Source organism: Blennius ocellaris (assembly GCF_963422515.1).
Source record: "Blennius ocellaris genome assembly, chromosome: 4".
NCBI classification, from domain to species: domain Eukaryota; kingdom Metazoa; phylum Chordata; class Actinopteri; order Blenniiformes; family Blenniidae; genus Blennius; species Blennius ocellaris.
In genome coordinates, this window is record NC_137653.1 from 20,308,825 (window position 1) to 20,334,555 (window position 25,731).

Consider the following 25,731-nt stretch of genomic DNA (forward strand, 5'->3'; position numbering starts at 1 on the left):
TTTGGAAGATGTTTTTTTTTTTCCCCCCTTTATCCTAAATGTACTTTGAATCCTTAAGATGGGAGGGTAATTTCTTTTTAATCCAGCAGCTGTGCACTGATTCAGAAGAATTCAGTAGTGGTGCAAAGGCATGCAATGTGAATTAGTCTTGTTAAACAGACCAGCTGGCATGCTTGTTTTTGTTTTGCCAAAAGTCAGAGTAAATTAAATATCTGATTGTCCAAAGGTAACTTGGTTTTGGAGAAAAGTCATTAAAATATTGATGGACAGATGTTTTTTTGTTTTTTTTTCCCCCCACTTGTACAAAATGAAGACCAACAGGTGCTATTAAATATGTGAAACAGACCTTACTTTCTGTAGCAGAGACTGTTGATTGACATTGGCTCATAAAATACAAGACCGGGTTGAGCAGGATCTACATTTTCTCACAAACTGAACATGATGGCCATAAAACAAGAATTCAGTTCCCTGTTGGCAGCTTGCAAATGGAAGCCAGTTCGTTAAACCTTGGTCCCAGGTCCTCGAGCGCATCGTGAAATGAATCCTCATCAGGAATGTCGTCGAGCTCCGCGAGGCTGGTGCAGGATCCCTCTTCTGCGTAGAGATGAGGATTGTAGTCCAGGTGGTTTTCTGTCTCCCGGAGAGCAGACAGTCTCTGTAGTCAAATATTAGAGTGGAGTTTCAACACGCATGCAGAGACGATGCTTTAGGGAGCAGAGTATTACAAAATGATACAAACCTTATGAATCAAGGCGGAGAGGGTTGCATCCATCACACAGTTGGAGCTCCATTCATGTTGAAATGCGACGTATCCGTCTTCAAACTGTAAACACAACTGATATCATTTCTTTGTTCCCTGCATGCCTCTAATAGCATACCCAATGAGTTTTACCTTGTGGGTTTGGTCGTGGCTGGCAGTTATCAAGGAATTCCATGTCGTCTGAAGATGGTATTAAACAAAGGGAGGCAATGAAATATTTGAAGGTCCCATAACATGAATCTTCAATGACTGCGCTAACCTGGTTCCAATGGTCGTCATATAGGTAAGAAATATCCTCTGTATTGTAGTCCTTGATGTCTTTGTAAGAATGTTGCTTTATATCCTGTTTAGAATAAGAGCAACAGTCCTTTTACAATCCTAACATGTTCTGAAGTGAACTTTCACATTAAAAGGAATGTTTAGTTATTTTAGAATGCATAGAAACTGCTCTGAAAGACATTTAAAGAATGCTGCACTGACTCACTTATTTTTGCCTTAAAAACAAATCTTGGAGTCATCCATGCACTCACCTTTGAAGTATTCTGCACTTGTAGCATTTGCCACTTCGATGAGTTGTGGGCAGTTTTGTCAGACAGAAGCAGGATGTGGGGTAGCTTTAAAGGAGAAATTAACTTGTTAATTTTTGCATTAAAAACAGGGAACCCATTCATGTGCAGCATTGTTTTGAGTGGAACCTTGCAGTCTTTTCCTGGTATCTCAATGTTGGATGCAATGAGCGTTTCTTCAGAGCAATCACTGGGCTGCAAAGCAGTGAACTCTTTTTTGCAGGAGATGCCCACTGCTAACAGCAGTAGAACTGTAAGACAATGAAATTAACTTGAGTCATTGAGGTTGTAACAATACACACCGGCAGACGGAAAGCTCTTTAGCAGTTGTTTGAATATCTAAGGAACATTGACTCACTTCTGTCGGCTAATATACAAAGATAGTCGTTCAAAATGTACTTTAAAAGAAAAATAAGATTCGATTCCTTACACAGAAACAAAAGCAGTGAAACAAACACGATGGCGAGAACCCCAGAGCCAGCTTCTCCCCCTGCGGCCTGTCGGTTTTGACAAGTCGGTGTCTCAGAGCAGTCGCACACAGTCACACTGAGGTTGTAGACACCAAAGGTTCCCTGCATATCAGAAATCTTCAGGTCAACTGTGTGATGACCAGCATACACATTGGGCTCCTTCACCAGGCCAGCTGTGTAACCTGAGCGAAACGACCACAAAAAAAAATAAAATAATGTATCGTCGCAGATGTTGAAATGCTAGCTGTAATATACCTCAATGTGGCACAGCTCTTTACCATATGTGGGATTCAGTTTCCATTTCCCATTGACATTTCCCAGCAATTCAAATGTGAAAGGCCCTCCAAAGGGATTTTCATCGGGGTCAAAGGCTGTGATGTTGGTGGTAGTGGGGCTGTCAGACAGACAAACGTCTACAAAGCTCACTGCCGGCTGTGGCACATTGTCATTCTGGTCAGTCACATGAATCTGCAAGGTAGCCGTGCCCGTCATGGGTGGATTACCTGTTCAGGAAGAAAAAAACACTGTCACCAAGTGATTAATTGATTGCTTTTCCTGAGGAGCATTGAATGTATTTACCATTATCAATGGCAAGCATTAAGACGGTGTACAGCCCGTCGATAACTTGAGGAGATTCTCTGTCCGGCGTCTTCGCTGTGGTGACGTCCCCGGTGTGAGGATCTACTGTCACCCAGCCAGCAGGATCGTGCCCCACCTTGTAGCTGTGGACGAACGCAACTCACTACAACACTGAAGATAACATGTACTGAACAGATTTGACATTCCACTTACACAAACGTGTTTGCATAGCTCAAGTCGGGGTCCACGGCGGTCACCTTCTCTACCCAAGTTCCGATGGCTGCATTCTCCTCCAACTGGGCTTCTTTGACGGTCACGCTGAAGACCGGTGGATCATTGACATCCTCCACTTCAATGACGACTTTAATAGATTGAGGCTGCCCTGCAGTAGGGTCTGTGCTGGTGTCCACCTTCCAGAGGCCAGAGGACGTCCTCTCTTTCACTTTACAGGAGAAATACGGAGCCTGGTTTTCCACCGAAATCGACAGTTCCCTCTGCGCCCCTTTCTCAAAGTCTAAAGCCTAAATAGTTATACAAAACAACAAAAAACAACCTTTAGGTAATTGACGTCACGTCATAGACTCTGAAAGCAGTAGGTTTAGGCTCAAGTCAGAAAAACATGTAAATACAAGTCACAGCAATGGTGGGTGGAACTGTTATGTGAAGCATGCAGTCAAACTGCCTTCACCTTTACGACTGTCAGCACGCCATCATTGGTGTCTGGATCCGTTTCTATCCTGAAGTTGTCACCGTCATCACCGTGTATAGTATATTTTACGCTCCATGCTTCAGTCTTTGGACTGTCTCTGTCTGTCACGTGCAGTCGCAGGGGAGACGAGCCGGCCTCGTCTTCCTTCACTTTGCCTGTGCCCTGTTGAAGGGGTGGTCATTTTCAAATACTAGTCATGGCAGCATTGTGTTACTCATGTTGGCGCATGTAACTGAGACCTGCATGAACTGGTTGGAACCATGTAACCACAGTTTGTAACCAGGCATGAAGACCTACTGTTAAACCGCTGATGATTGGAAGGTGGTTGTTGCCGTCCTTGACGTTGATGACAACAGTGGTTGAACTGGACAGACTGATAACTTCACCGTGATCTTTGGCTTCCACCAGTAAGATAATTCTTTCAGCCACCTGAAAATCAAATCAAACGAGTCACACCATGAATGAGAAACGGAGCATCCTACCTATTATCAGCCCTCTACATGAATAAAGAGCACAAAATATGCTGTGGCGTGTTTTTTTTATAAGAAAATCTCTTGCGCATATTTCCAAAGATGAAAAACTCATGCAAAAACCAAGTAACAGCTGGCAACAGACTGGACGGACTGATTGTCGTGTTGAAGCTTGTTATTGCACTCCACTGCGCCTCTGTTGATCTTAGGCCCTGTTCAAGCTCGGTTTTGCATATTCCTTTGAGAAAAACGTTGTGTTTGCATGACAATGTTTATACAATGGTGCCCGTTTACACAGAACCAACAGGAACGCTGAGGCCGTCGTCATGTTGAGCCACTGCTGGGTACAGTGTGTATGTGTGCACTCAGGCATTCAGAGAACAATACGCTATAACAAAAACAAGTATGCAGATATTTGAAGTTGGATTGCTATTCTGGGTCATTTGCAACTATAAAACTACCAAGTCCCTGTAGAATATGGACTGGGAGTCTGGAAGCCAACATTGTTGTTGTTGTCCATCGACTCACATAAATGCAGAAGAACTGTTTACTACTGCCGTGGTGCACATGCGCAGTAGTAGCATTTTCAAAAAGTTGTGTTTTCACGTAAACGGAGTTGGAGTTGGGAGGGTTGTCAAAAGGTTCCACCCAGGGAGACGTTTTCAAAAGTTGCATCTACAGTCACACAAAACACAACAAAAGATGTTTCTGTTTTTACTTGAAGATGTTGTTGTGTAAAATGTCTAAAATTAGACAAGTAAAGAAAGCAAAATCACCAGGGATATGAGTAAACCTGGCATGAAGGATCTCAGGTATTTGCCACACATACCTCTGAAAGGTTGTGATCTTTTTACTATTTTCTTTTTTGTTTATTTGAATCTGGCATTAAATAATCCAACCTGTTTTTGGTGTTGCTGGTGACACAGTCCTTTGTTCCTGAGGTTAATAGATTGAGGGTCGAGCTTCATGTAGTTTTGAGTTAGGTTGAACATCTTCATTGATTTTTTTTTTTACTTTAAAGAAATGCGAAGAATGGATAAGTTGCCTAACACATTTCAAAATGAAAGACATTATTGTTGTTAAGAGTGTTTGGGGGAACACTTTGCTCACTTGTGGTAATTAGACACTTTCACCATGAAATCTACAGTGAATTTAAGTACATGAATTGTTATCTATACTTGTTTTTTACTCGATAGCTAATTTTCCAGTTTACATTTGTCTCAATGCTCACAAAAACTTTGATGATCCTCAATTATTCATCTGAAGTTGTCAACATTGCACTTGAAGTAAATCTTCCATCAGAGACACAGTTATCCTCATTATGGCTAGTGAAGCTCACGTAATGTCATTACAGTAGACAATAGTTCACATGTAATCTGTCAATCCCCAGAACCAGCATGCAAAAAATACTATCTGTACTAAGTACATGTGGAACATCAAAGACATGTTTCCTTGCCTCATAATTCAAACATCCTTTAAATGAGATTTGTCCAGACTTATCAGTGAAGAACTCAGAGTCTGGAAGGTCTGGAGACACAGACTTGACTTCATAGTGAAACGTAGAGTTTGGCGTTCCTCTCTCGTCTCTGTCATATGCCAGTACAGTCAAAAGATCGGCGCCTGTTTGACGAGACCATAAAAACAAAATATGCAGTTTGTACTTGTGTACATTGTTTCAACTGTAGCTTGTAAAAATGAGGTGTTTTCTTTACCTTGTGCTAAATCTTCTGTCACGTTGACTACGTAGAGATTTTTCTGAAATCGTGGTGGGTTGTCATTGATGTCCCGGATGTTGATTTCCACCCCTAATTTAGTGTCAGATGATAAATCCGACTTTCTGGCCTCAAATTTGAGCTACAAATTGACAAATATGATTCCAAATTAATCACAATTAGAAAAGAAATAGTCATAGTTACATTGATATTGTACATGGGAATATGAGATATGGTGAATTAGATGCTGCGGAACAAACACGTACTGACTTTCATCCAGTTTCCACTCATAACTGTGTACCGGTAATAGTAGCACCAATCCTCCGCATGTCCGATAGACAATCACCTACCTCCCATTACCTTCTGATACACTGACATAGGCTTCAGTCATGTGATGTGATAGAAAGGTAATGGAGTCCCAAATCATTGAAAGCAGTTTCACAGAAGTATTACAAAGAGATCACAAGACGTTAGAATGTAACACGTTCATCCAAACCTTTAGCAGAGTTTTTTCTTCATAGTCTACGGCCTTGTGGACGTACAATGTGCCAGTCTCTCTGTGGATGGAGAGAACTCCCTTTGGCTCCTCGTCCACTCCTTCACCCGCCAGTTCAAAGAACACTTGATACTTCCGGTCTACATTTATCTACAATGAAAGATCCGTTCTCTCACAATGTGCTTGGAAGCCTAAAATTCTGTTATTTCACAAATTACATTTCAAGATGTATGATGGTGCATTAACATGGCAGATTTCAAACTGATGTTTGAATCCAGAGAGTTTGAGACACATTATTCTTCATGTGTTGAATCACTGTGAGTCAAACAAATAGATATTTTTCGTAACACAATAGAAAACATATCTTGTTATAGGTATACGTTCAACTTGAAATATCTTTCTGTATAGTCTGCAAATCTTGGTTTATACATCCAAGACCATTTATTATAATAATAATAATAATAATAATAATAATAATAATAATAATAATAAAATGTATAAATCTCTCCAAAAAGAAACCCACATTCAGTAAAATAAACACCTGATTGTCCCAGTAGAAACTGTGTCTTATAAGTTAGATCACTTGTATTTACTCTGTGATTTTCTCACCGTGCCTAACTTGTAAGGAAATGGCCCAGGATGCTCTTCCTCAATCTCAAAGGAGTCAATAATCCAAGTCCTTCTGTGACGGATCAGCACCTCTGAACATGTTGCACTTGACAAAAAATAAACCTGAAAAACAAACGACCCATCAAACTTCAACTCCTCAACCTTTGCTCTAAAGGTTGTCTTGTTCAGAGAAAGAATGTGTGTTTAAAGCTATATGTGAAGGGGTTTTGTTGTCATCTGTGCTCTGGGGAATTAACCTGGACGACACTTATTTATGCAGAGTTGATGAACCGGTTCTTTCAGACATTGTTTTCTACAGAAACAGGAGTTTTAGGATGTGACAGATAATCCCTGACATTTCTGTTATTGATATTAATTCAAACTTCACATTAACTTGGTGTTAGTTAAGATAACATTGTGCCACACACTTTTATAAGAAGTAAAGGGTAAATCACACTATTGTGAGATTAATATCAAACATAATTTTGCAAGTTGAAAAACATTATAGAAATACATTTTTAAAGGTAGGAAAGAGTGCAAATATAAGTTTGAATACATACCAGGAGGAAGAACCCCAGCATGATTCTTGTCCATGAAGGCTCAGCTCACTGTGAGACTGACTGTGAGACCCTGCCTCCTGCTTTCCTCACCCTCTCAGCCTGCGCCGCCACAATAATCACAGGTTCCAGTGCTTCTCATAAACCAACTTTGAAATGAAGCAATATGCTTCAACGCATACGTGTGAGGTTTATTTTTAAATGAACGATACAAGCACAGGTTTGACCTTTACGAACATAGTTTTACACATTTGATGCCCAAAAAATCCGTCTCTGTGAAAAATGCAAAGCCATAACACTGATTTTCAGTTCCCATGATCCCATATTTCATTAACAACTCAACATAAACAACAAATAAGATGTCCAATGTAAGACCACGTGTTATTATTGAATAATATTGGCTCCTTATGTGTTTAAATAAAGCATCATTGACCACAAACCTCAACTCCTTTTCATTCTGAAAGACTCTGAATCTCTAAAATGCTGTTTTCATTTCCATATGTGTTACTGACCTGTTGTCTCACCTGCATTGCTTGTAAAGGCTCCTTCCGCAGTTTTATTATTTGCACCTTTTTGTGCAATTTCCACACCTACTATGAGATGTTTTTCTCTCACTCTTTGAGTAAAATGTCTATTTTCTCTATCTTCCCATAAACTATAAGAAGCGTAAATGAAGAAATTTGGTTCTATTTACATTTCGTGCAAAATCCAAACAATAGCAAACTAACTGACAAGTTATTACTTCTAGCTTTACAATGTTTAGTTTTATGTTTGTAAACTTTAAACTGTGTTTATTTTAGTTCTTTCACGTTTGTTTTCTGTTGTATTCAGGTTGTAGCTTCTTCAAGCCTCTGATGTTACCTTGAAGAAAGTAACATTTAGTGGGAGAGGTTGAAAGTACAGAGAAAACTGGAGTTTATGGAAGACAGTCTTGTTATGATATTTGTCATCCCACAGTTCAGTGTTTGCCGCCGGCTGAGCTGCTTCACCAGCGAGCTGCAGGTAAAGATCTACTGGGGAGCAGATGGATCCCATGATGATGAAGATGGATTCTGACTTTTCATCTTGTCTGCCTCTGGACCTGTGGCCCTTCTTTTTATCGTGTTGGTGTGTGTTTCTTCCTCTTCTGATTCCATCACCGGGGTATCGACACCGTTGACGTTGACAGTCTGGCTGTCGGTGGAGGAATTTGAAGATGTGGACGAGGTGCGGGACTTGGCATCAAGACTCTCAAGAACATGTCGAAAGAGTCCATTACTGATTGTTTCCTCATTGTTGTTGTTGTTTACTTGTTCTGCAAAATTGGGGGGGAAAGTAACATTTCATAAATGACTTGTGCTGTATGGGAGGTTTTATTTCTTTCACTTTTGATTACTTTATTATCTCAAAAGTTCATACCTGAGTGTGGGGAGGTCAACTCCCCTTCTTCCCCCACAGAGCTGAAGAAAACATCCAAACTTTCTTGGTCAGAAATGTCTATCAGCTCCATCTGATCCAGAAGGTCCACATTCACCTCCATAGATGAGACGCTGCCGATGGGAGCTGGAAGAAGAGAAACACAGAGTGGCAGTCTGTGCATCTGTCCACGACTGCTCATGTGAAATCCTCCCACTTCAACTCACGTCTCTTGTAGTCCCTGATGCAAAGGTGCGCTGAGGACAGGTAGACGTCCACGTCATGCTGGAAGACTTCTTCAAAGAAACGCTGCCTCTCTCTGAGCTTCAGCTGCTGTGCTGCATCCACATCTGGCAGCCTGTGGCCTCGCTCGGTCTCCGCTGCCAATCACAAAGAAGGGACAAGACTAAAGAGAGCCTGACAGACTGACGGACGTAAACATCACAGCTGAAGTTTGGAAACCAGGGACATCAGACTGTGAATTGAGCAATACAAGTCAGACATCATGTGGTACTGCATCCTGAGATATGAGAGGTAAAAAATGCAGAAGCCAGAAGAGGGAGACCTTGAGCTACAAGTGTAATGTACAGGAAGCTGAATATGGTGTGTATTGTCACTCCACCTGGAAATAAAGCCAAATAAGGCTCATGTTTTTTTCCCTACGAGGACATAGATTCTTCTGGTAAATTATAGACTCATTCAGTCCGTGAGGATTTACTGACAGCTTTGCAAAAGAAAGCCGTCAGTTCTCTTTCCTTACCCACATAATCTCATTTCTCTCCTCAACAGCTTCACTGTAATAAGGCTGAGAGCAATACCAATGTGACAAACTGAGGGGTGATTTGAGTTATAGTGTGACAGCATTAGAAGTGAAGAGAGGGGCAATGCTGGAAGCCGTAAATACTGTAAATATCAGAGCCTGACTGTACATGAAACAACGCTTCAGATTTGAGATTCATTGAGAGAAACACCACGAAGAAAACCAAATATATAAATATAGTGATGAGGAGGTGGAAATATTCAGTTGACTCAGCCTTATGTATCAATCATCACACGCACACTGAACTTCCACCTACTAGGAGTCCGTGATACACGAGTATTAAAACTGCGTCTGGATTTTCAAAAGCTTTTACAACCTACAGACAGGGATTGAGCTAATTGGATGAGGCCTCACGTCTAAACTGGGAATAATGGGATCGTCTCAGCTGAGAGCAGCAATCACAGCTGCTCTATAAATACACCAGAGAGTGATGGACAACAGGGGAAGACAATCGACTCAGGAAGTTAACAAGGAATACCAGGAAAAGAAAACAATACTGAAAGTATCTGCTGTTGCTGGTGAGAGGAAGAAATAGTCTTTGCTACAAGCTCTTGTTATATTGCACCATGAAACCTTGATAATTGCTGCTTAATCTGCTAATGCAGTGAGTCCCAAAACTGCAGAGTTGGCATAAATGCAGCAACAGGTCATCTTCTGTGGACTGCAGCATCAGCGCAGCCGTGCCCAGGCACATGTCAGCGATGGAAGTACGACTCCAGCCTGTCAATGTGCCTCGGCTCTTCCCTGTTTGACAGGCTGCCTCCAGGGTCTCTGCTGGAGGACGGCTTCAGAGAGGACACTAAGACGCCAGACCTCAGGGTCCTGCTGACAGCAACTACAGGTACTGTATACTATGTGGGTATACACAGAATCATAATACATGTAAGGGAAAGAGACCATGGAAATCTCTAAGCGATCAAGAGAGAAAAAACATCACTTTGTACCTATTTTTCTTCACGTTTGATTTTCCCACTTGCACCTGTGTTCTGGAGTCTCTTGAGAGGAATTGAATCTCATCAAACACTGCATGAAGACCCTGATGACGGGTCAATACTGCTGATGTCTTCTTCTTTCATCTTTACTTTTCAACTTTGTGTCCTAGTTTTTATCAAATATTTGAATGAGTTGATAATTGAAGGGAACTGCTCCCTGAAATGTGTTAATCAGTCTGATGTTTTTTGAACGTGTGTTGGTTATGTGATGTACATCCAACAGTCTTGGACTTGTGACACCTGAATTCCCGCTGACCGACACATCAGCTGTGAAAGAAGCTTTTTAACTAGATATTCTGCAGTTCACTCTGGAGCCTCAAAACACTTTTTACGGCTCATCGTTTTCTCACAAGGAGCAGTACTTTGATGTGTAAAGCCGTCTTCCAGTCTTCCACTTTGAACCGTTTTTCTATCACCGCTTCAGAAGAGACAGAAAACAGCAATCGCTTCACTGCAGGAGGGGACGTTAGCGATCACAATCGTGCATCCTGAGAGTATGATGGTGTTGTCAGTGCACCTGCTTCAAGGGTTGTTTTTTTTCTGAACTGTTACAGAAACCGCTCATACCTCGAGGACACTCATGCATATTGTCCAGTTTGATTTTTTTCTACCCTGCACGCTACGTGTTTGAGACGCTTCCCTGTGGCAGGGAGATTCAGGGTGCTGAGGTCACGCACTAACAAACTCAGGCACAGTTTTTATAACACAGAAATAGCTCTAATTAATGCACAATGAGCCACTTTTTTTCTGCTACTGAGTCACTTTTGCTGATACAGAGCCATTGTACTGCTCATTTTAAGACTGCTCATTTACGCTGCTCTTTTATTCTGCAAATTTCTATTGAGATCGTTTTTGTACGTTATACACATGTATTAAGAATACATGTGTATAACGTACAAAAACGTTCATCTATGATCATCTATGATTGTAACGTCTGGCAGTGTGATGCATTTGGTGAGTTTAATGTATTGTACTGTGTGACTTTGTCTCTCCCATGTAGGTGTCAGCCGTCGTCCACGAGAATCTCACTGACATGCTTGAGAGTTACTACACCAGCACACAGGAGTTCTGAGCCTCAGTGGACAAACTGCAGATGGATGTAAGTTCAGCATTCTGCTTATTCTGACAACACCTTGACATAACACTGCAGCATTCTGCAGGCCGGTCCTGCATGACACCACTGTTCACACAAGTTATAGAACTTAGTGATATCCTCTCACCAATTATGTAAAAAAAAATGTAGCTGCTTCATGTCTCACGTTTCATCTGTATTTCCAGCTCAAGTCCGCGGCCGTCCGAATAAAAGCCTTGAGCCTCGTTCTCTGTGACACAACACAAACTTTCTCATGGTGGTCAGTAGCATCCAGCTCCCGCTGAATCTCCTCCTCTCCTGTTACTGAGATGAGCATCTGCAGCTCCTTGAGAGGCCGCGGTGCTGTGGAGTGCGCTGACATTTCATTAAACCCAGTTAACAAAGCATCAAGTGTGTGCAAAGCAGCATGAGTAAACAACAATGGGAGGGATTGCCGCTGATAAAATAATTAAATAACGCGGGCAAATCGAAAGTGGCGATTGTTACTACCGATCCCCCCAGGAAGAGCTACATCCCCCAGGTTTGGAACCAATAGAAACTCAGCCGTGAATGCAGAGCTTCATGCAGTATATGCACGCATCCAGCCAGTCATTGGTCAAACCGACTCGGACCAGTGGAGATGCTTGAACCAGCAACCTGTCCCTGTTGGATATCAACACGGAGAGAACAAGGCGCCTGGAAAATGACAAATTCATTGACGCCTTCGCTCTCAATCACAACAACAGACGCATTGTATTATAATAACGTCTAATGGTGAGTGAATGATTATTGCCAATTTGGTTGTTGAGACCCGAATTCTGACTCCTGCTTGTCTCTACACTGTGTTTATTAATATGTCATTAGATCTACTGAACCAAATAGTTTTCTTTCAAAGGAGGTTTTAGTGACTGGCAGTGTGAGTTAGTGGTCTTTGTGCTTGAGGCCAAAATGAAAACCTTCTGTGTGTTTTGGTACCAACTTCTGTTTTTGTCAAAAGGGCCTACCTTGATTGGGATTAGCTAAACTTAAATAGGGTTTGATTTCTGATTCGTTTGTTGGAAAACACACTTTTTAAAATTTGAAACAAGCCATGGAGAGAGATGACAGACTGTCTCTCTGACTCACGGTTTTATTAACCATTCTTTTGTGTTACCCAAACACACCGTTAGAGCAAGTTGACCTGTGATTGGCTGAGAGTGGAGAAGGGCGGTGGGTCAGGTGAGCGTGCAAACTGCATGAATGCTGTGACAAGAAACTCATCCTGCTAGACGCTACAATAGTAATGCATAGTGACTTGGATAAGTAACTTTAATTTGATTACTGGTTTGGAAAAAGTAACATGTTAGATCACACTTATTGAAAAAAGTGTCATAACAGAGTAGAGCGTTGCTAATTAACACGTTACCAGCATCACTGAAAAAGTGTCCCTCTTCGTCTTGTGAATGCAGTCTTTCATATTTGTCTTGACTCTTTTATATCCTGCTCAAACACACTGGATCCAAGGTTGTCTCAGTCTGATGCACAGTCTGCTAATGAGCCATTCATTTGAGTGAGTAGGAGCAGATAGTGTACTCCACGGTTGGAGTTTAAATCAATAAATATATGGTACTGGTGTCAATCATGCCTGCCTTAGATATTGCTTTGCTCCAAACAAGCTTTCTGCAGAGGTGGAGGATCACACCGTCATGAGGTTCATGTGTTTTGAAGCTTGAATACACACATAACTTGCCGGTCAGCGAATGCAACACCACTGATATGTTTTAGTTTTCAGTCAGTGTGTTTGATCTAGTTTTCTGTATAGGCTACTGTGTAGCCACTAAATGTTTTTATACGGCATTTTCAGCCCACACACTGGAAAAATGTCATGACCTTTACCGCTTCCTTAAAGACAGATATCTCAGCAGCCTCTTTTGAGTCACACACCACAGTACATGTTTGATATAAACCCACGTCAGCTGGTTAAGGATGTTCATTCAGAGGCTGATCAGAATGAGTGCTGTTGTAAAGTCCACTAAATAATGAATTAAACGTATATGTCTCATCTGAAATAAAGGCTGTCTGCTGTCTACATTCCTCTTTTGCTGCTTTCAATGTCTCCTTCATCAATATAAAGGCATCAAGGTGTTTCAGGCAAGAACTGCAGCATCACTAACGGCAGGAGGGCAGGAATAACGCTAACAGCCAGAAAATGTGGCCACATTTCATCTGTGCCCAGAATCTCCCTGAACAAAGCCCCATATAACGACAAGAGCAATAGAATGAGATTTAGCAGGTGGTGGGAGTCGAACAAACAACTGTACTTTCCACCGAAGCGAAAAAATAAGATTGCGATTGTGGACAAATTAGTTGCCTGAAAAAGTCAACATCCTTATATCCTGGTCACATTAATACACAACTGAAATGTTTGTCCCAGTGTTTAAATGAGAGTGTGGATTTGTGTTTATAACATCACGTATGAGCAAACACTTCTTACTTGATGCCAACAATCCGACTTTCCCCACAGTGATGAAAATTGATCCCGCGAGGGTCAAAAAACCTCAAAAAAGGGTCAAGTTTCTTTGTCGACACAATGTGACACGTCGCATCAATACGCGACATGACGTGATGCAACACGATGCGACGTGATGTGACGAACAGACTAAGACTGGACGCGATGCGCCAGAGCACCAGAGCGGCCCGGAGCCTCGCTCGCCGTCCTCACGTCACGTCCGTTCTCGCAGGCCCAACGCAGAAGTTGCGGTTGCAGCTCCGTGGCCGCAAAAAAGTTAACAAAACATTTGGTGCAAAGCAGAGTGTGTCAACAACAACAGAGGTCGGGCCTACGCTCAGCTGGGACCAATGTTGCAACGTCACATATCTGGCGCTTACAATCCCGCCTACATTATAACTGCGCTGTCTACAGTGGAAACGCACAACGGATTTGGGTCAAGGTACACTTTGTTCTTACAGCTCCATCCCAGCACATTTTGTGCAGTGGAAACCGGGCTTTTTTGTATTTTGCATTTAGAGATCGTACCATTGCTGGTCAAGCAATGACAGAAACTTGTATCCCATACTGAAATGATCCTACTATTCCCAAAGCCGTTGACATGGTTTAATGTCAAGTTTAATGATTAAGCTGTGTAGGAGTGGGCTGATCCCTGTATGTATGTATATATATATATATACACACACACACACACACACACACACACACACACACACACACACACACTGGAGCGCTGACCTGCACAAACACAAAGAATGCAGACGAATTTATTGTTCAAGAACTGGACCTTATTTAGGGCTTTTCTATCAGAAAGAACCAGGCGCTAGTTCGAAACTAGGACCAGACTTAGCACCAGTTTCTTGTCTTTCCACCGCCAAAGCACCCACCTATCAGGGGCCAGAGCTGGTCATCAGCTGGGGGCGGAGTTATTGCTGGAGTTATCGCTACCTGTATTTATCAACAGGTATAGAGTTTAACCATGAGATTTAAAAATGTATGAACTTGGAGGATTCTTAAGTTTAGGCAAGTCCAAAGGAATGAGTCATGCTGAGAAAAAAAACAAAAAACACCGATAGTTAATTTACACTTTAAATAGAAACTGATCTGCTTGAATGGTGTGAATGGATTCATTTGAGTTAATGCAGTGAAAGACTTGTAAAAGTGTATTTAACTTTGTGCTCAGTACGAAGAGTCTGCATTAATAGGGATGTATTTGGGAACCCACTCACTTTTAAAAAAAATAGTGCTGTCTTAGTTTATGGTTTATGAACTGCGCTGAAGAAGCAGATGTTGAGGAGAGCAATGCAACCCAAAGGACAACCTGAGACAAATGTTTGCATTGGGATACAAAGAGGTTCTATAGGCACTCTCTTTACAAAGAGAAAAGTTAGCCAAAAAAGATTCTGGATCTTCTGGAGCTAAATTGAGGCGAAAAACACATAGAAAATACAAACATAAAACACCTGCCGTGGAAATGCAGCTCAAGGAAATATGAAGAAAGAAAATTTCAAAAGCTTCTTTCCTGTAATCAGTTCAAAAGTCAGCGCCTTTTAGTGCCTTACTTACAATATATCAGAATAGTGGGTCTATACATTCAAAAATGATCTAGGGTCACGAGTCATCCTACAAAAAAAGAGCCATTGGAATTAGATATGACATATTGAAAACACCTTTTTTTCCCCAAAAGCATAAAAATGGAGTCCCAAATAGCACTTAAGAATAACAAATGATTAAATAATTTACATCAAATCTTTCATTTTATGTGATTGTGTGATATTCACCTCAGATAAAATCTTTCATTTTATCTGAAGTGAATGTTGAATATATAAACTCACAGCCAACAATAATGTCAATATTCTGTATAACCATTATAAAGTAAAACTATAAAACTGAGTGAAAATGAAACCAATGACCAGTTTAAAAACAAATATTAAAACAATAAATGTTCACAAGGTACAAGTTGTTTCGCACTCACTTGGACTGTTCTGTGCTTGTATTTAAATGTGATGTTTATTTTTGTCTGAACTGTGATATGCATACTTTTATATCCCTCTTGTATTTTTGTTGTTTATTTATTATGCTATTTCTCTTGATGTTATATTGTCCGTTTTAAAATATAATTCATTTCAATTTTCTTTTAAATCTTTCTCTTTTAATATTGAACTGAATGTCAATGTTATATTTTCTAATTTTATCAATTGTGAAGCAGTATTTAAATTGACTTATTTGCATGTTTTAATGACATATATTATATAGTGCCTCTTTTTTTTCGAATGCCTTATAAGGCCATATAAGTCATATTTTTATATTCCACGTGGACTTGTATTTATGTCTTATATTTCGGTCTGTCTTTACTGATTCATGGGAAGGTTTTTGAGAAAATCTTTCAAGAGAGATATGTGAGAATTTTTAGAATATTGAACGTTAGTGATTCTGTTTTTTTCACCCTCAGAATTGTATATATATTAAAAAAAAAAAAAAAAAAACTGGACCAAAGTCTTGTGGCTGGAAGAAACAATAAAACCGACTGAAAATGACACCAAAATCATATGGAAGCATCCACCAGTGTGTATAGCATAGTTCCTTTTTATCCATTGTAATATGAACGCATTAGAAGACCATTTAAATTGTATTATTATAAATATGATTCTTTTATTATATATTACACATCGATCTATGCTTATTTTTATTTCTGTCTGTCTTAACTCAAACACTGATTTATAAGACGGTCTGTTTCACTGTTTGGATTAATTAAAACTCTTCATTAGTTGCAGTCCCTGCTCTCTTATCTAGACTAAATATTTAAATACAATCCCTATAATACAGTACACGTGTTTCTCCTCTCAGTGTCCGATTATTTCTATTATTATTTTGTTGTTTTTTTTCAAGTCCACATCTATCTCGCCATTAAGTGCCCCTTTGAGATTGGATTAACTATTGATCTACTTCCATCGTCCTTTCCAACACGCGGCTGTGTGTTAAACCTGCCCCGGACCACAGTAAACCACTCCTCCCCTCCCCTGACGCAGCGCCTCAATAAAAACCCATTCCCACGTTTGCCACCAAAAGGAGCGCGTGGCTACTTAATCACGCTCGAGCCAGTGCGTCAGAGCGGACGGCGAGAGGGCATGATACTCGGCGTCAAAACCAGGTGATGATACTGTGCGCGTGTCCACTTTGTCTTGCACGTCCCGCGTGTCTTTATGAAGAATCATCACCTCCGCTCTTCACTCTCGACTCTCCGTCCCCCCCGCGCGTAAAAGTCTCTGGGCAACGATGGTGAGATGCGCTTTGGCCACAGTGACGACCCTGCTGTCCTGGGGTTGCTGCGCGATCGCCGCGCGGGCCACCTTCTCCTCCTCCAACTTCTCGGTGGACTCCGGGGTGCACTCCAGCAGCTTCATCCAGGGCCGGCTGCGGAGCCAGGAGCGCCGGGAGATCCAGCGGGAGATCCTCTCCATCCTGGGGCTGCCGCACCGCCCGCGGCCGCACGTGCACACCAAACACAACGCGGCCCCGATGTTCATGCTGGACCTGTACAACGCCATCTCCGCGGAAGCGCCGCCGCACGGATATCCCCTGCGCGTGCCGGCTTTACCCACGAAGAGCTACCCGGTGGTGACCCCAAAGGACAGCCGCTTCCTGGACGACGCAGACACGGTCATGAGCTTCGCCAACCTGGGTAAGAGAGGCCAACTTCATTGAGTGAATCCTCCAGTCCTGGATCTGTAACAACCTGAGCCCTGCAGGTTTTAGATGCGTCCCCTGCTCCTGCAGAGTTCAACTTCCTTTGGGACGTTTTAAGTTGAGCAAGGCAACATTTAAAGAACAACAACAAAAACAAAAACACATGGACACGTATTCCACATCCAGATCAACTGCCTTTTTTTTTTACATTTTAGTTTGACAAGCATGTTCTTTTTTTCAATAATTTGAAGGCACACAAGATAAGACAAACTGCAAAATGAAACTTTTCCATTGTAACAATCATTTTGATCCGGATCACCACCAATATCCAGTGGTTTCTTTCTTTGACCAAAATGCACCTGTGTACCATTTTTTATGAAGAATGAATACCTGCTGAATTAGTTTTTGAGATATCTTGTTAACAGACAAATATATGTGGATGACAGAATATCCTAATTAATGTGCCAACATCTTTCATCATGTGAATATGCATCAAATATGAAAGTTCAAAATAAATCTGTGTGGGATTTATTGTTAAATCTTATTATTATTTATCTTTTTTTTTTATTTACTTCTAAATGTCATGTAGTTTTGAGCAACTTTGACCTTTTTAATTATCAATGCTTAAGAAACAAAGCTTCACATGTTCTCAATTTTCAGTCTCCTTACAGCGATTGCACCACAACCAAGTGCATGAGTCAGTAATAGGTGTGTGTGTCAGACGGAGTGGCTTTGGGTCACTTTCTTCACTTGAAATCAAGCATTGTGCATTCCAAGCTGTAAATGTTATGACAACATGCGTGTATCCGATTTCCCCCCGAATCCTTTCAAAGCCCTGGGGTTTTTTTTAGCGAGGCTTTGGTTCACTTGATCAGGACTTGGAACAGACATTTCTAAACCCCTGAGCAGTGACGGAAAACCTGCCCGAGATCAACATACAATCTGCTTCCGAGTGTCTTATTTCTGTACTAATCCTGGTCGGTGCAGGTGCCGACCAGAACTTCCAAAACGATGGAAGCTTTAAAAAAGGAAATTGTGGTTTTATTTCTCCCCGTGGACAATTTAATTCAGCTCTGCTATCCCTGGGGGGGAAATGGTTGAGAGTGTGACGCTTGAACCACCCAAAAACCATCTCCTGTGGCTGCATGAAACACAAAGGGTTGCAGGTCCATGTGAGGAGGTGAAGTTTGTCCTTCTTGGTCTCCAAATGGTCGTTTCCCCCCTGAGCTTAAACTCAAACCTTCACATTACAGAGGAATTTAGAGTCTTTCTTTCTTTTCTTTTTTTAAGTCAGCACATAAACATGTGGTTAATATGAAACATTTGGAGATTGCTTGAAAGTCACAAACATAAAATTTAATGTCCAAAGTCATGAACTTTCATCTGACAGTTTGAAACTAATGAGCTTTGGAAAGTTTCGTCTCTGGAAATCACCCGCAGACTTCACATTTGAAGAGACCGGCTTTAGAGAAATGATTTTATTACATAATGACAATATATTTAAAAACAAAAATACCCATAATGAAAGTGTATTAAGTCTGTTTCCGCTTGTGCAGTCGATTGGCAAAGTTTAAACGGGCTCCCATGCTGCGCTGGAGTAACTCTTTCTAGGTGGTCTCCTTAAAATCACTTCACACACTTGGCTAATGGTATTTCCCTTCCAGACCACAGCTTCCAATGTGAAGGCAACCTGCTGGAGATTTTTGTATTTTTTTTTTTTTTTGGTAAATTCATTTGAATCAGCAACATTTATTCAGTAAGAGAACATTAACAGAAGGGAACAATTTAGTTATGAGGTCACAGAAAGTCTACATGCTGTATGCTTGCATTATACGTGTACATGAATGCACACTGTCCCAGACAACACTGTGATAGTTGCGCTGCACATTTTGCAGTTTGTGGCCTGACTCTTTGTAACACCCTGTGCCCCCCCCCCCGGCTGATTATTGCCTCAGAGGTTGTTTTTTTGTTTTGTTTTTCCCTCATGAAGTACACACATGTGCTCAGTGTGGGGCTTCTTTGTATTGATGGCAACCCACCTGGAGGCGAATCCCTGTAGGCCACGAACAAATGTTGGTGAACAACAGTTATTCGTTTTTTATTTGAAATGGTTGTGTTTGACAATCTTGTTACTACCGAAGTAGTTGCTTTTTTTTAAACTCTGAAAACACTGGAGCTGCAATTGTTCTTCTTTCTCAGCATAAAAAAGTAATTTACTTTTTTAAATGATCCTATAATTTGCAGCTTTTTCTGTTTTGTAAAACGGTTTGTGTAGACTTGCCAACGGATGCAGGTATTCATGGCATTAGACATGAGAGATTTGACATTACATTTAACTACATCCAGATTCATGCTTAAACCAGGTCAGATTTCCACAATATTTAGAGTTGGGTTTTTTTGTTTTTTTTTATTTAGTATGCAAACTGGATAGGCCTCACCCCCCACACCCCCACCCCAAGTTGATTTGGAAAAAAACAAGCGGTCTACTACTATAAAACTGCAATAGGTTAATGATGGCTCCGTGGCTGTGTGGCCCTGCAGGGGCAGGAGGGACCTCGAGTGTTGAAATGCCTCCCAGAGGGATGTTTGCATATCTGAGGTCTGATCTCTGCAGCTAATGGTCCCTAACATAAACACACCAAGTCCTTACAAGCAATTATTGCTTTCATAAAATCGCCCCTTGTTCCCCTCCGGCATTTAATTGCGGTCAAACAAATGACTAGCAGGGTTCAGAATGCACTGCTCTTAACGATGAGCGGCCCTGTGTTGTAAAAAGTGTTTTCAGAAGTGTGTGTGTGTGTGTGTGTGAGCTCTGTAGTGCCATGCGAAAAGCTCTGCTTGTAGTGCCTGTGTCTCATGAGGGCTGATGTCTGTGCCCAGAAACAATGGCGTGTCATGATGATATCATGGCGAGTGCCAGCAGGCAGGATGTGTTCGAGGGTGATGATCTCCGCTCCCTCTGCGGCCCATCTCGAGGACGAGCACGTCGGCTATGATGCGGTGAAAACACGACACCGGAAAGCCGCGGGAAGCTCCGGTGTTGTCGCTGACCCAACACAAACACAACAAATTCTGAGTTTGGGAGAGCTTGAGCCGGCATCGAGACAGGGCGGAGACCTCTCGGCGTCGTAGGCGACCGCCGGCTCGCCACTACAATTGGAGGCAAATGGCTGCAGGGTACTACTGCATTGCAAAGTGATCAGAGAGGTGTGGCTGGGCACAGACCTTGGTAGTAAAGACGCACATGAATTTGTGTGGCTCTGTGTTTTATGCGAGGGTGTTTGTAAAAGCACACTGGCTGCAGTGGTTTTCCGGGCTGTGCCTTAACGGGCCTTTTCTTGTGGTCAGCACATGTGTGCAATTTAAACAGGGGAGCCAAACTGAGCAATGAATGTGTTTTTCTCCCCCCAAACGTTGGCGTGCATGGGAAGATTGACTCGAGATGTTTAGATCAATCGCTTCACTCAACGGAGGCAGGATACTTCCTATTTCTGACGGCGTCCGAGCTGCGGACAGAGCAGCACACATCAGAGAGTCACATGAATCAACAGTTTTAACAGATATTGTAACCGCCAACTGTTTTATTGTTCAGATTGTACAAAATGGTTTCCCTTTCCCATGTCTGTGTGCACAGCCTGTGTGTCCCGACCCGCACATTAGAAGAAAAAAATAAATAAAATCAGGAAGCCGTTTTTAAAGCAACGTCCTCTTCTTCTTATTCCAACAGCGGAACAGGATCAGGATCTTCTGTTCCATCGCCACACGAGGGAGTTTCAATTCGACCTTTCTCGTATACCAGAAGGAGAGGCCATTACGGCAGCGGAGCTCAGGATTTACAAGGACTTCATCCAGGAACACCATAGAAATAAAACCTTTAGAGTCAGTGTCTACCAGGTGCAGCGGGACCCTACCAACAGGTGAGGACGACCCCTCTTTTCCGTTCCATGTTCTTTTATTGCTAACTTTTGTCAGCCTTCTTGTGTGCATAAACACACACGAAAGTGGCTACGAGCACTGTCTGGACTCTTCTATTGGTGTTAATAAAGAATCTGAAATTTTTCATTATGATTATGGCTCCAAAAGGATCAAGAAAATCAATGTAGCTTTGATTTTATGGTGGATTCATGCAACATTTTGACTTTTATCATAGCTGTATTGGTGTGCCATCATTCTAAAGTATATAGTGAGTTTTTAGTTTTTTTTCCCCCCAAATTGCCAGTCTTTACCAAACTTTGCCAGTGGCTATGTACATGTAGTGCAGGATAAATATGACTAGGATGGGTTAAGTGGAGAGTTTCCCCAACCGAGACGAAACAGGAAACATAACTTGATTACAAAAGAAGTTCTCGGTACACTGCAAAATAATTCGGATTGATCCTACTGACTGTGTCATAAGTACTTTTCATTTTGTCACTAAATGCAGTTATCTTGTAATCTTGGCCACATGGTACAAGTGGTTGAGTTGAACTGGCCTGTACACTTTGTACTACTGTGTTTTGTTTTTTTTTTCTGTGAAAAACCTGCCTGTCAGACTTCCATCTCCCCACTGCTTATTCCTGCTGATGGTAGTGTCGACACAGGCACTGTTTACACAGACATTAGTGTCAATTACAGAAATGCAGTGGTCCTCTCCAGCAGTTTGCTCTGAGTCAGAACAGGACACTTCCCCGGAGACCTGCATTTATATCGCGCTGCTCCAACCACAAAATAACACCGGAGGCATGCCGCGTCACACGTTTTCTTTTGCACAGGTGGCCGCTCCTCCGTGTTTGGCTCTGTTTTGTCTGTCGGCTTTTGTTTTCCTTTCACGCCATTTTATTTTCCTTCTCTCAAGCCACACACAAAATTAATCACTACTCAAAGTCCACACACTGCCTTCTTTTTCACAGCCTCACCACCAACCCACACGGCAATTTCTTTCACACTGGCTTTATGTAACACACATATTCTTGTCTCGGGGAGGAAAGGAGTCCTGCGTCGATTTAGAGTTCTTACTCGATGTGAGCCGTCATGCTATGTTCTTAAATTGTCACGCTACAAAGCCACGGATGCTGTGGCACTATGATACTAAAAAAAGTCGGAGGAAACGTTCCGCTGAATTGCTTGTAAAACACGAGTGATTTGAATATCTTAACAATCACCAACGAGCCGCTTATGATTAAAAAGGGGATTTGTATGCGGTCAGCAGGTCTGTTACAGTGGCGCTGATAGAGGCGTTGAGGACACCATTGTCCTTCTCGGTTAACACAAAGGCAGAAGAAAGACAGACGTCTCCCTGATGTCTGACACTCGGCCTGTTAAACAAAACAATCGTCTGCGACCTCTGCCCTTAAGATGATGCATATCAGACCCTGCCATTTCTTTTTAAATAATGCTAATAAGGTGCAGCTCTGATATTCTTCACCGCAGGAGCCTTGAGAGTATCAAAGGGAATTTACCAGAGAAATCACACTAGATTTATTGAAAGAAATTACATTTTGAATCCATACATTAATTCTAACTGCAGTCAAATTCTCTGTATGTTGACTCACAACTTCATTGCATTTCATTCTTCCAATGCACGGAAAAGAAATATCTGTTCAGCACATCATGTATGACTTCTCTTTTAATTTGTGGACATGATGCCACACCGGTTTGAATTTGTGGCCGAGAATTCATCAGACGACTTCTCTGAAATTGGTTCTTGAACTTGCAGTGATTTTAGCCTTGAAACTCTTACATGTCCAGCATCTTTCTCTCTAAATCAGTGAAGTGAAGCTTCTGCTGCTGGACCAGCGGGATATTTGGTCCTCAGAAGAGAGCTGGCTGGTGTTTGATCTGACCACCACCAGCAACCTCTGGCTGGTCAAACCTGAACAGAACCTCGGTCTCCATCTGTTTGTGGAGGACGTTCATGGTAGGTAACTACGTGGATCCCAGCCGACCGCCCCACTACGTCCTGCTATATCCGTGGAGAAGGTTATCGCAGGCTGCATTGATAAACAAAAGAGTATGACTGTACATCTATATGTTCTGTGTCCTCCCCGTCAGGCCAGAGGCGGTCTCCCAGACTGGCCGGACTGGTGACGGGCAGCAGACACCAGGACCAGCAGCCCTTCCTGGTCGTCTTCTTCAAAGCCAACCAGGTGCGATTCCGCAGCATCCGCTCTGCTCATGGCCACAGGGGGCGCCATTCCAACCGCTCCAAACCCCAGAGGACCGCCCAAGACGCAGCCAAGGCGGTGGAGGCTGCAACAGGTCACTGCACCCCTCTAAAAAAAAAAAGTTCAGAACCACAGAATTGAACGTCGCCCAACACGTCTCGGTTGTGAACCGTTTGTTGTTTGCATGTTGACAGTTTCAGATGCACTTGGACTCTCCAAAGACGGCTGTAAAAAACACGAGCTGTATGTCAGTTTCAAGGACCTGGGATGGCAGGTACACTTCAGACGTTTCAACATGCGGTATCTTGAAAAGTGGTTTCCTGACCTGTTCCTCGTGGTTTTTCCTCTGATCAGGACTGGATCATCGCGCCAGAAGGCTATTCGGCGTACTACTGTGAAGGGGAGTGTGCCTTCCCTCTCAACTCGCAAATGAATGCGACCAACCATGCCATCGTACAAACCCTGGTGAGCGTCTACCGGCCCCTGATCCACGGTGCCGTCACAATCTTCACAGCTTTTAGGAGTTAATTGTGCTCATTGTCGTTGAAAAGGTGCACTTCATCAACCCAGAGGCAGTGCCCAGACCCTGCTGCGCCCCCACGCAGCTTCATGGCATCTCGGTGCTCTACTTTGACGACAGCTCCAACGTGATCCTCAAGAAGTACCGCAACATGGTGGTCCGGGCCTGCGGCTGTCACTGACTGTTTTCATACCCCTCCTTTACCCAGAGTTCCACAACTCTGGAGATCTGCTGAAGGACAAAACAATTTTAATCCCAGAGACAAAAGATAACTGACTTGAGTGATGATGGAAGAGCAAGTTTTATTCTGATTCTCTTGTTTGTTTATTTGTTTTTTGTTGGTATTTTTTTTATAAGTAATGATTTCATTAAACTTTAAATGTGCCTTGGTGTTGACCTCAAAGACACTTGGTAGTGTGGAGTTACTCCTACAACTCAAACTGAAATTTTAGTGCTCACAACATCTTGTAAAAAGTTACGATTCCCCCCGTTTTCCCAGAGCTCAGATCACGTGCAGCAGCGCGTATCTGGACCTGAACACCTGAGATGAGGATATGAATTATGGCCCGTGTCATGATGTACACTTGATAATGGATTTCATAGCTCAGAAACTTTTGCGGCCATATTGAACCACCAAATGAACTTTGTGTCCCTGATGAGAGAAACACCTTTTTTTTTTTAAAAAGCTGCTGTCTTCAACCAAATTCAACATGCCAGATGGACTGGCTCAGGTGTCAGGACAATGAGTGGGCTTCACACAGGCCATGCTGTGCGACTTCAGCTCTTTGCGCACACATGAATCACTGCACCTGTGGAAGTTTGGAAGTGGGTAAGATGTCTGATTCATCTGTACAACATGGGCACCTTGCTGCATGTGTGAGAGAGGGTCGAAGCTGCAGGTGGGCGAAATGAGGCTGTAATTTTATTATGTCACTTTTGAAAGCTTTTCATTTTTTCATTTTTACCTCAACAAGTGGCTTAAAAATGGCAACCGTTTTCACTGCTGATGCTTCATGTTTTGGCAAGAAATAAATGGGCTAAGAAATCTTAATTTATGGCTCAAATTTTACATACTATTCCCTTAACATTTCTGCTTTGCTTTACAAATTAAAGGACCCGTCTGTGTTTCAAACTTTCTCTCTCTCAATAACATGTGGCACCCAGCAGCAAGGAGGGGCTGTTTGATTTATTCAACATCACAGTGATCGCGTCAAAATATCTATACCCGGAAAGAAAGACGTGAATCCGTTAAAGGGAAACAAAGCAGATTTGTTACTTGATGTAACTTGTAAGTATTGGCATTTATCTACCCTTAAATATATAACCTAAGATTTCTAAATGGAAGACGTTTAGTTGAGCTATTCAACTACTATATTGATGCTTTTGCTTCCAGCTTAAATGAGACGTGGCTTCTTCCTTTGCCCCAGACATGGTGGGTCATAACACAAAGACGGGTTTTCTAGAATCTCAGTCAACGGTATGCACAGTGTCTCATTACAGATGGTTTCAAATACAGTATTTGCTTTATACTCAAAAGATGTCTGAAAGTCATTTAAGATATATATATATATATATTTAATTGTATTCTGGAGCTCCACTAATCATTTTGTAACAGTTTAACTTGGATGAATCCAGTTTATACAGACCTTCATGTCATCCCTTGAAATGAGATGCAATTCTGTTGAA

The 25,731-nt window shown here is 42.0% G+C and overlaps 2 protein-coding genes across 2 annotated transcripts; one reads left to right on the top strand and one right to left on the bottom strand.

Moving 5' to 3' along the window:
- Positions 1–460: 460 nt before the first annotated feature.
- On the bottom strand, positions 461–6,952 carry cdh27 (cadherin 27; the record flags this gene model as incomplete). Its single annotated transcript, XM_080494406.1, has 12 exons — positions 461–655; positions 1,797–1,978; positions 2,075–2,299; positions 2,376–2,518; positions 2,589–2,896; positions 3,064–3,246; positions 3,382–3,513; positions 5,011–5,174; positions 5,267–5,408; positions 5,763–5,912; positions 6,372–6,494; positions 6,932–6,952. 12 exons carry the CDS (start codon positions 6,950–6,952, stop codon positions 461–463), a joined length of 1,968 nt encoding a protein of 655 aa, XP_080350532.1.
- Positions 6,953–16,788: 9,836 nt separating this feature from the next.
- LOC308129729 (bone morphogenetic protein 7-like) lies at positions 16,789–25,306 on the top strand. The gene is made up of 7 exons (XM_080495764.1): positions 16,789–17,377; positions 21,110–21,299; positions 23,130–23,278; positions 23,413–23,619; positions 23,720–23,799; positions 23,880–23,990; positions 24,077–25,306. Exons 1-7 carry the CDS (start codon positions 16,972–16,974, stop codon positions 24,224–24,226), a joined length of 1,293 nt encoding a protein of 430 aa, XP_080351890.1. The 5' UTR covers positions 16,789–16,971; the 3' UTR covers positions 24,227–25,306.
- The last annotated feature ends 425 nt before the right edge of the window (positions 25,307–25,731 follow it).

Coding starts and splice junctions, on each gene's coding strand:
- LOC308129729 (XM_080495764.1), top strand. CDS start 16,972: ATGGTGAGATGCGCTTTGGCCACAGTGACGACCCTGCTGTCCTGGGGT. Junction 23,800..23,879: donor TCAAGGACCTGGGATGGCAG/GTACACTTCAGA, acceptor TCCTCTGATCAG/GACTGGATCATCGCGCCAGA. Junction 23,991..24,076: donor ATGCCATCGTACAAACCCTG/GTGAGCGTCTAC, acceptor GTCGTTGAAAAG/GTGCACTTCATCAACCCAGA.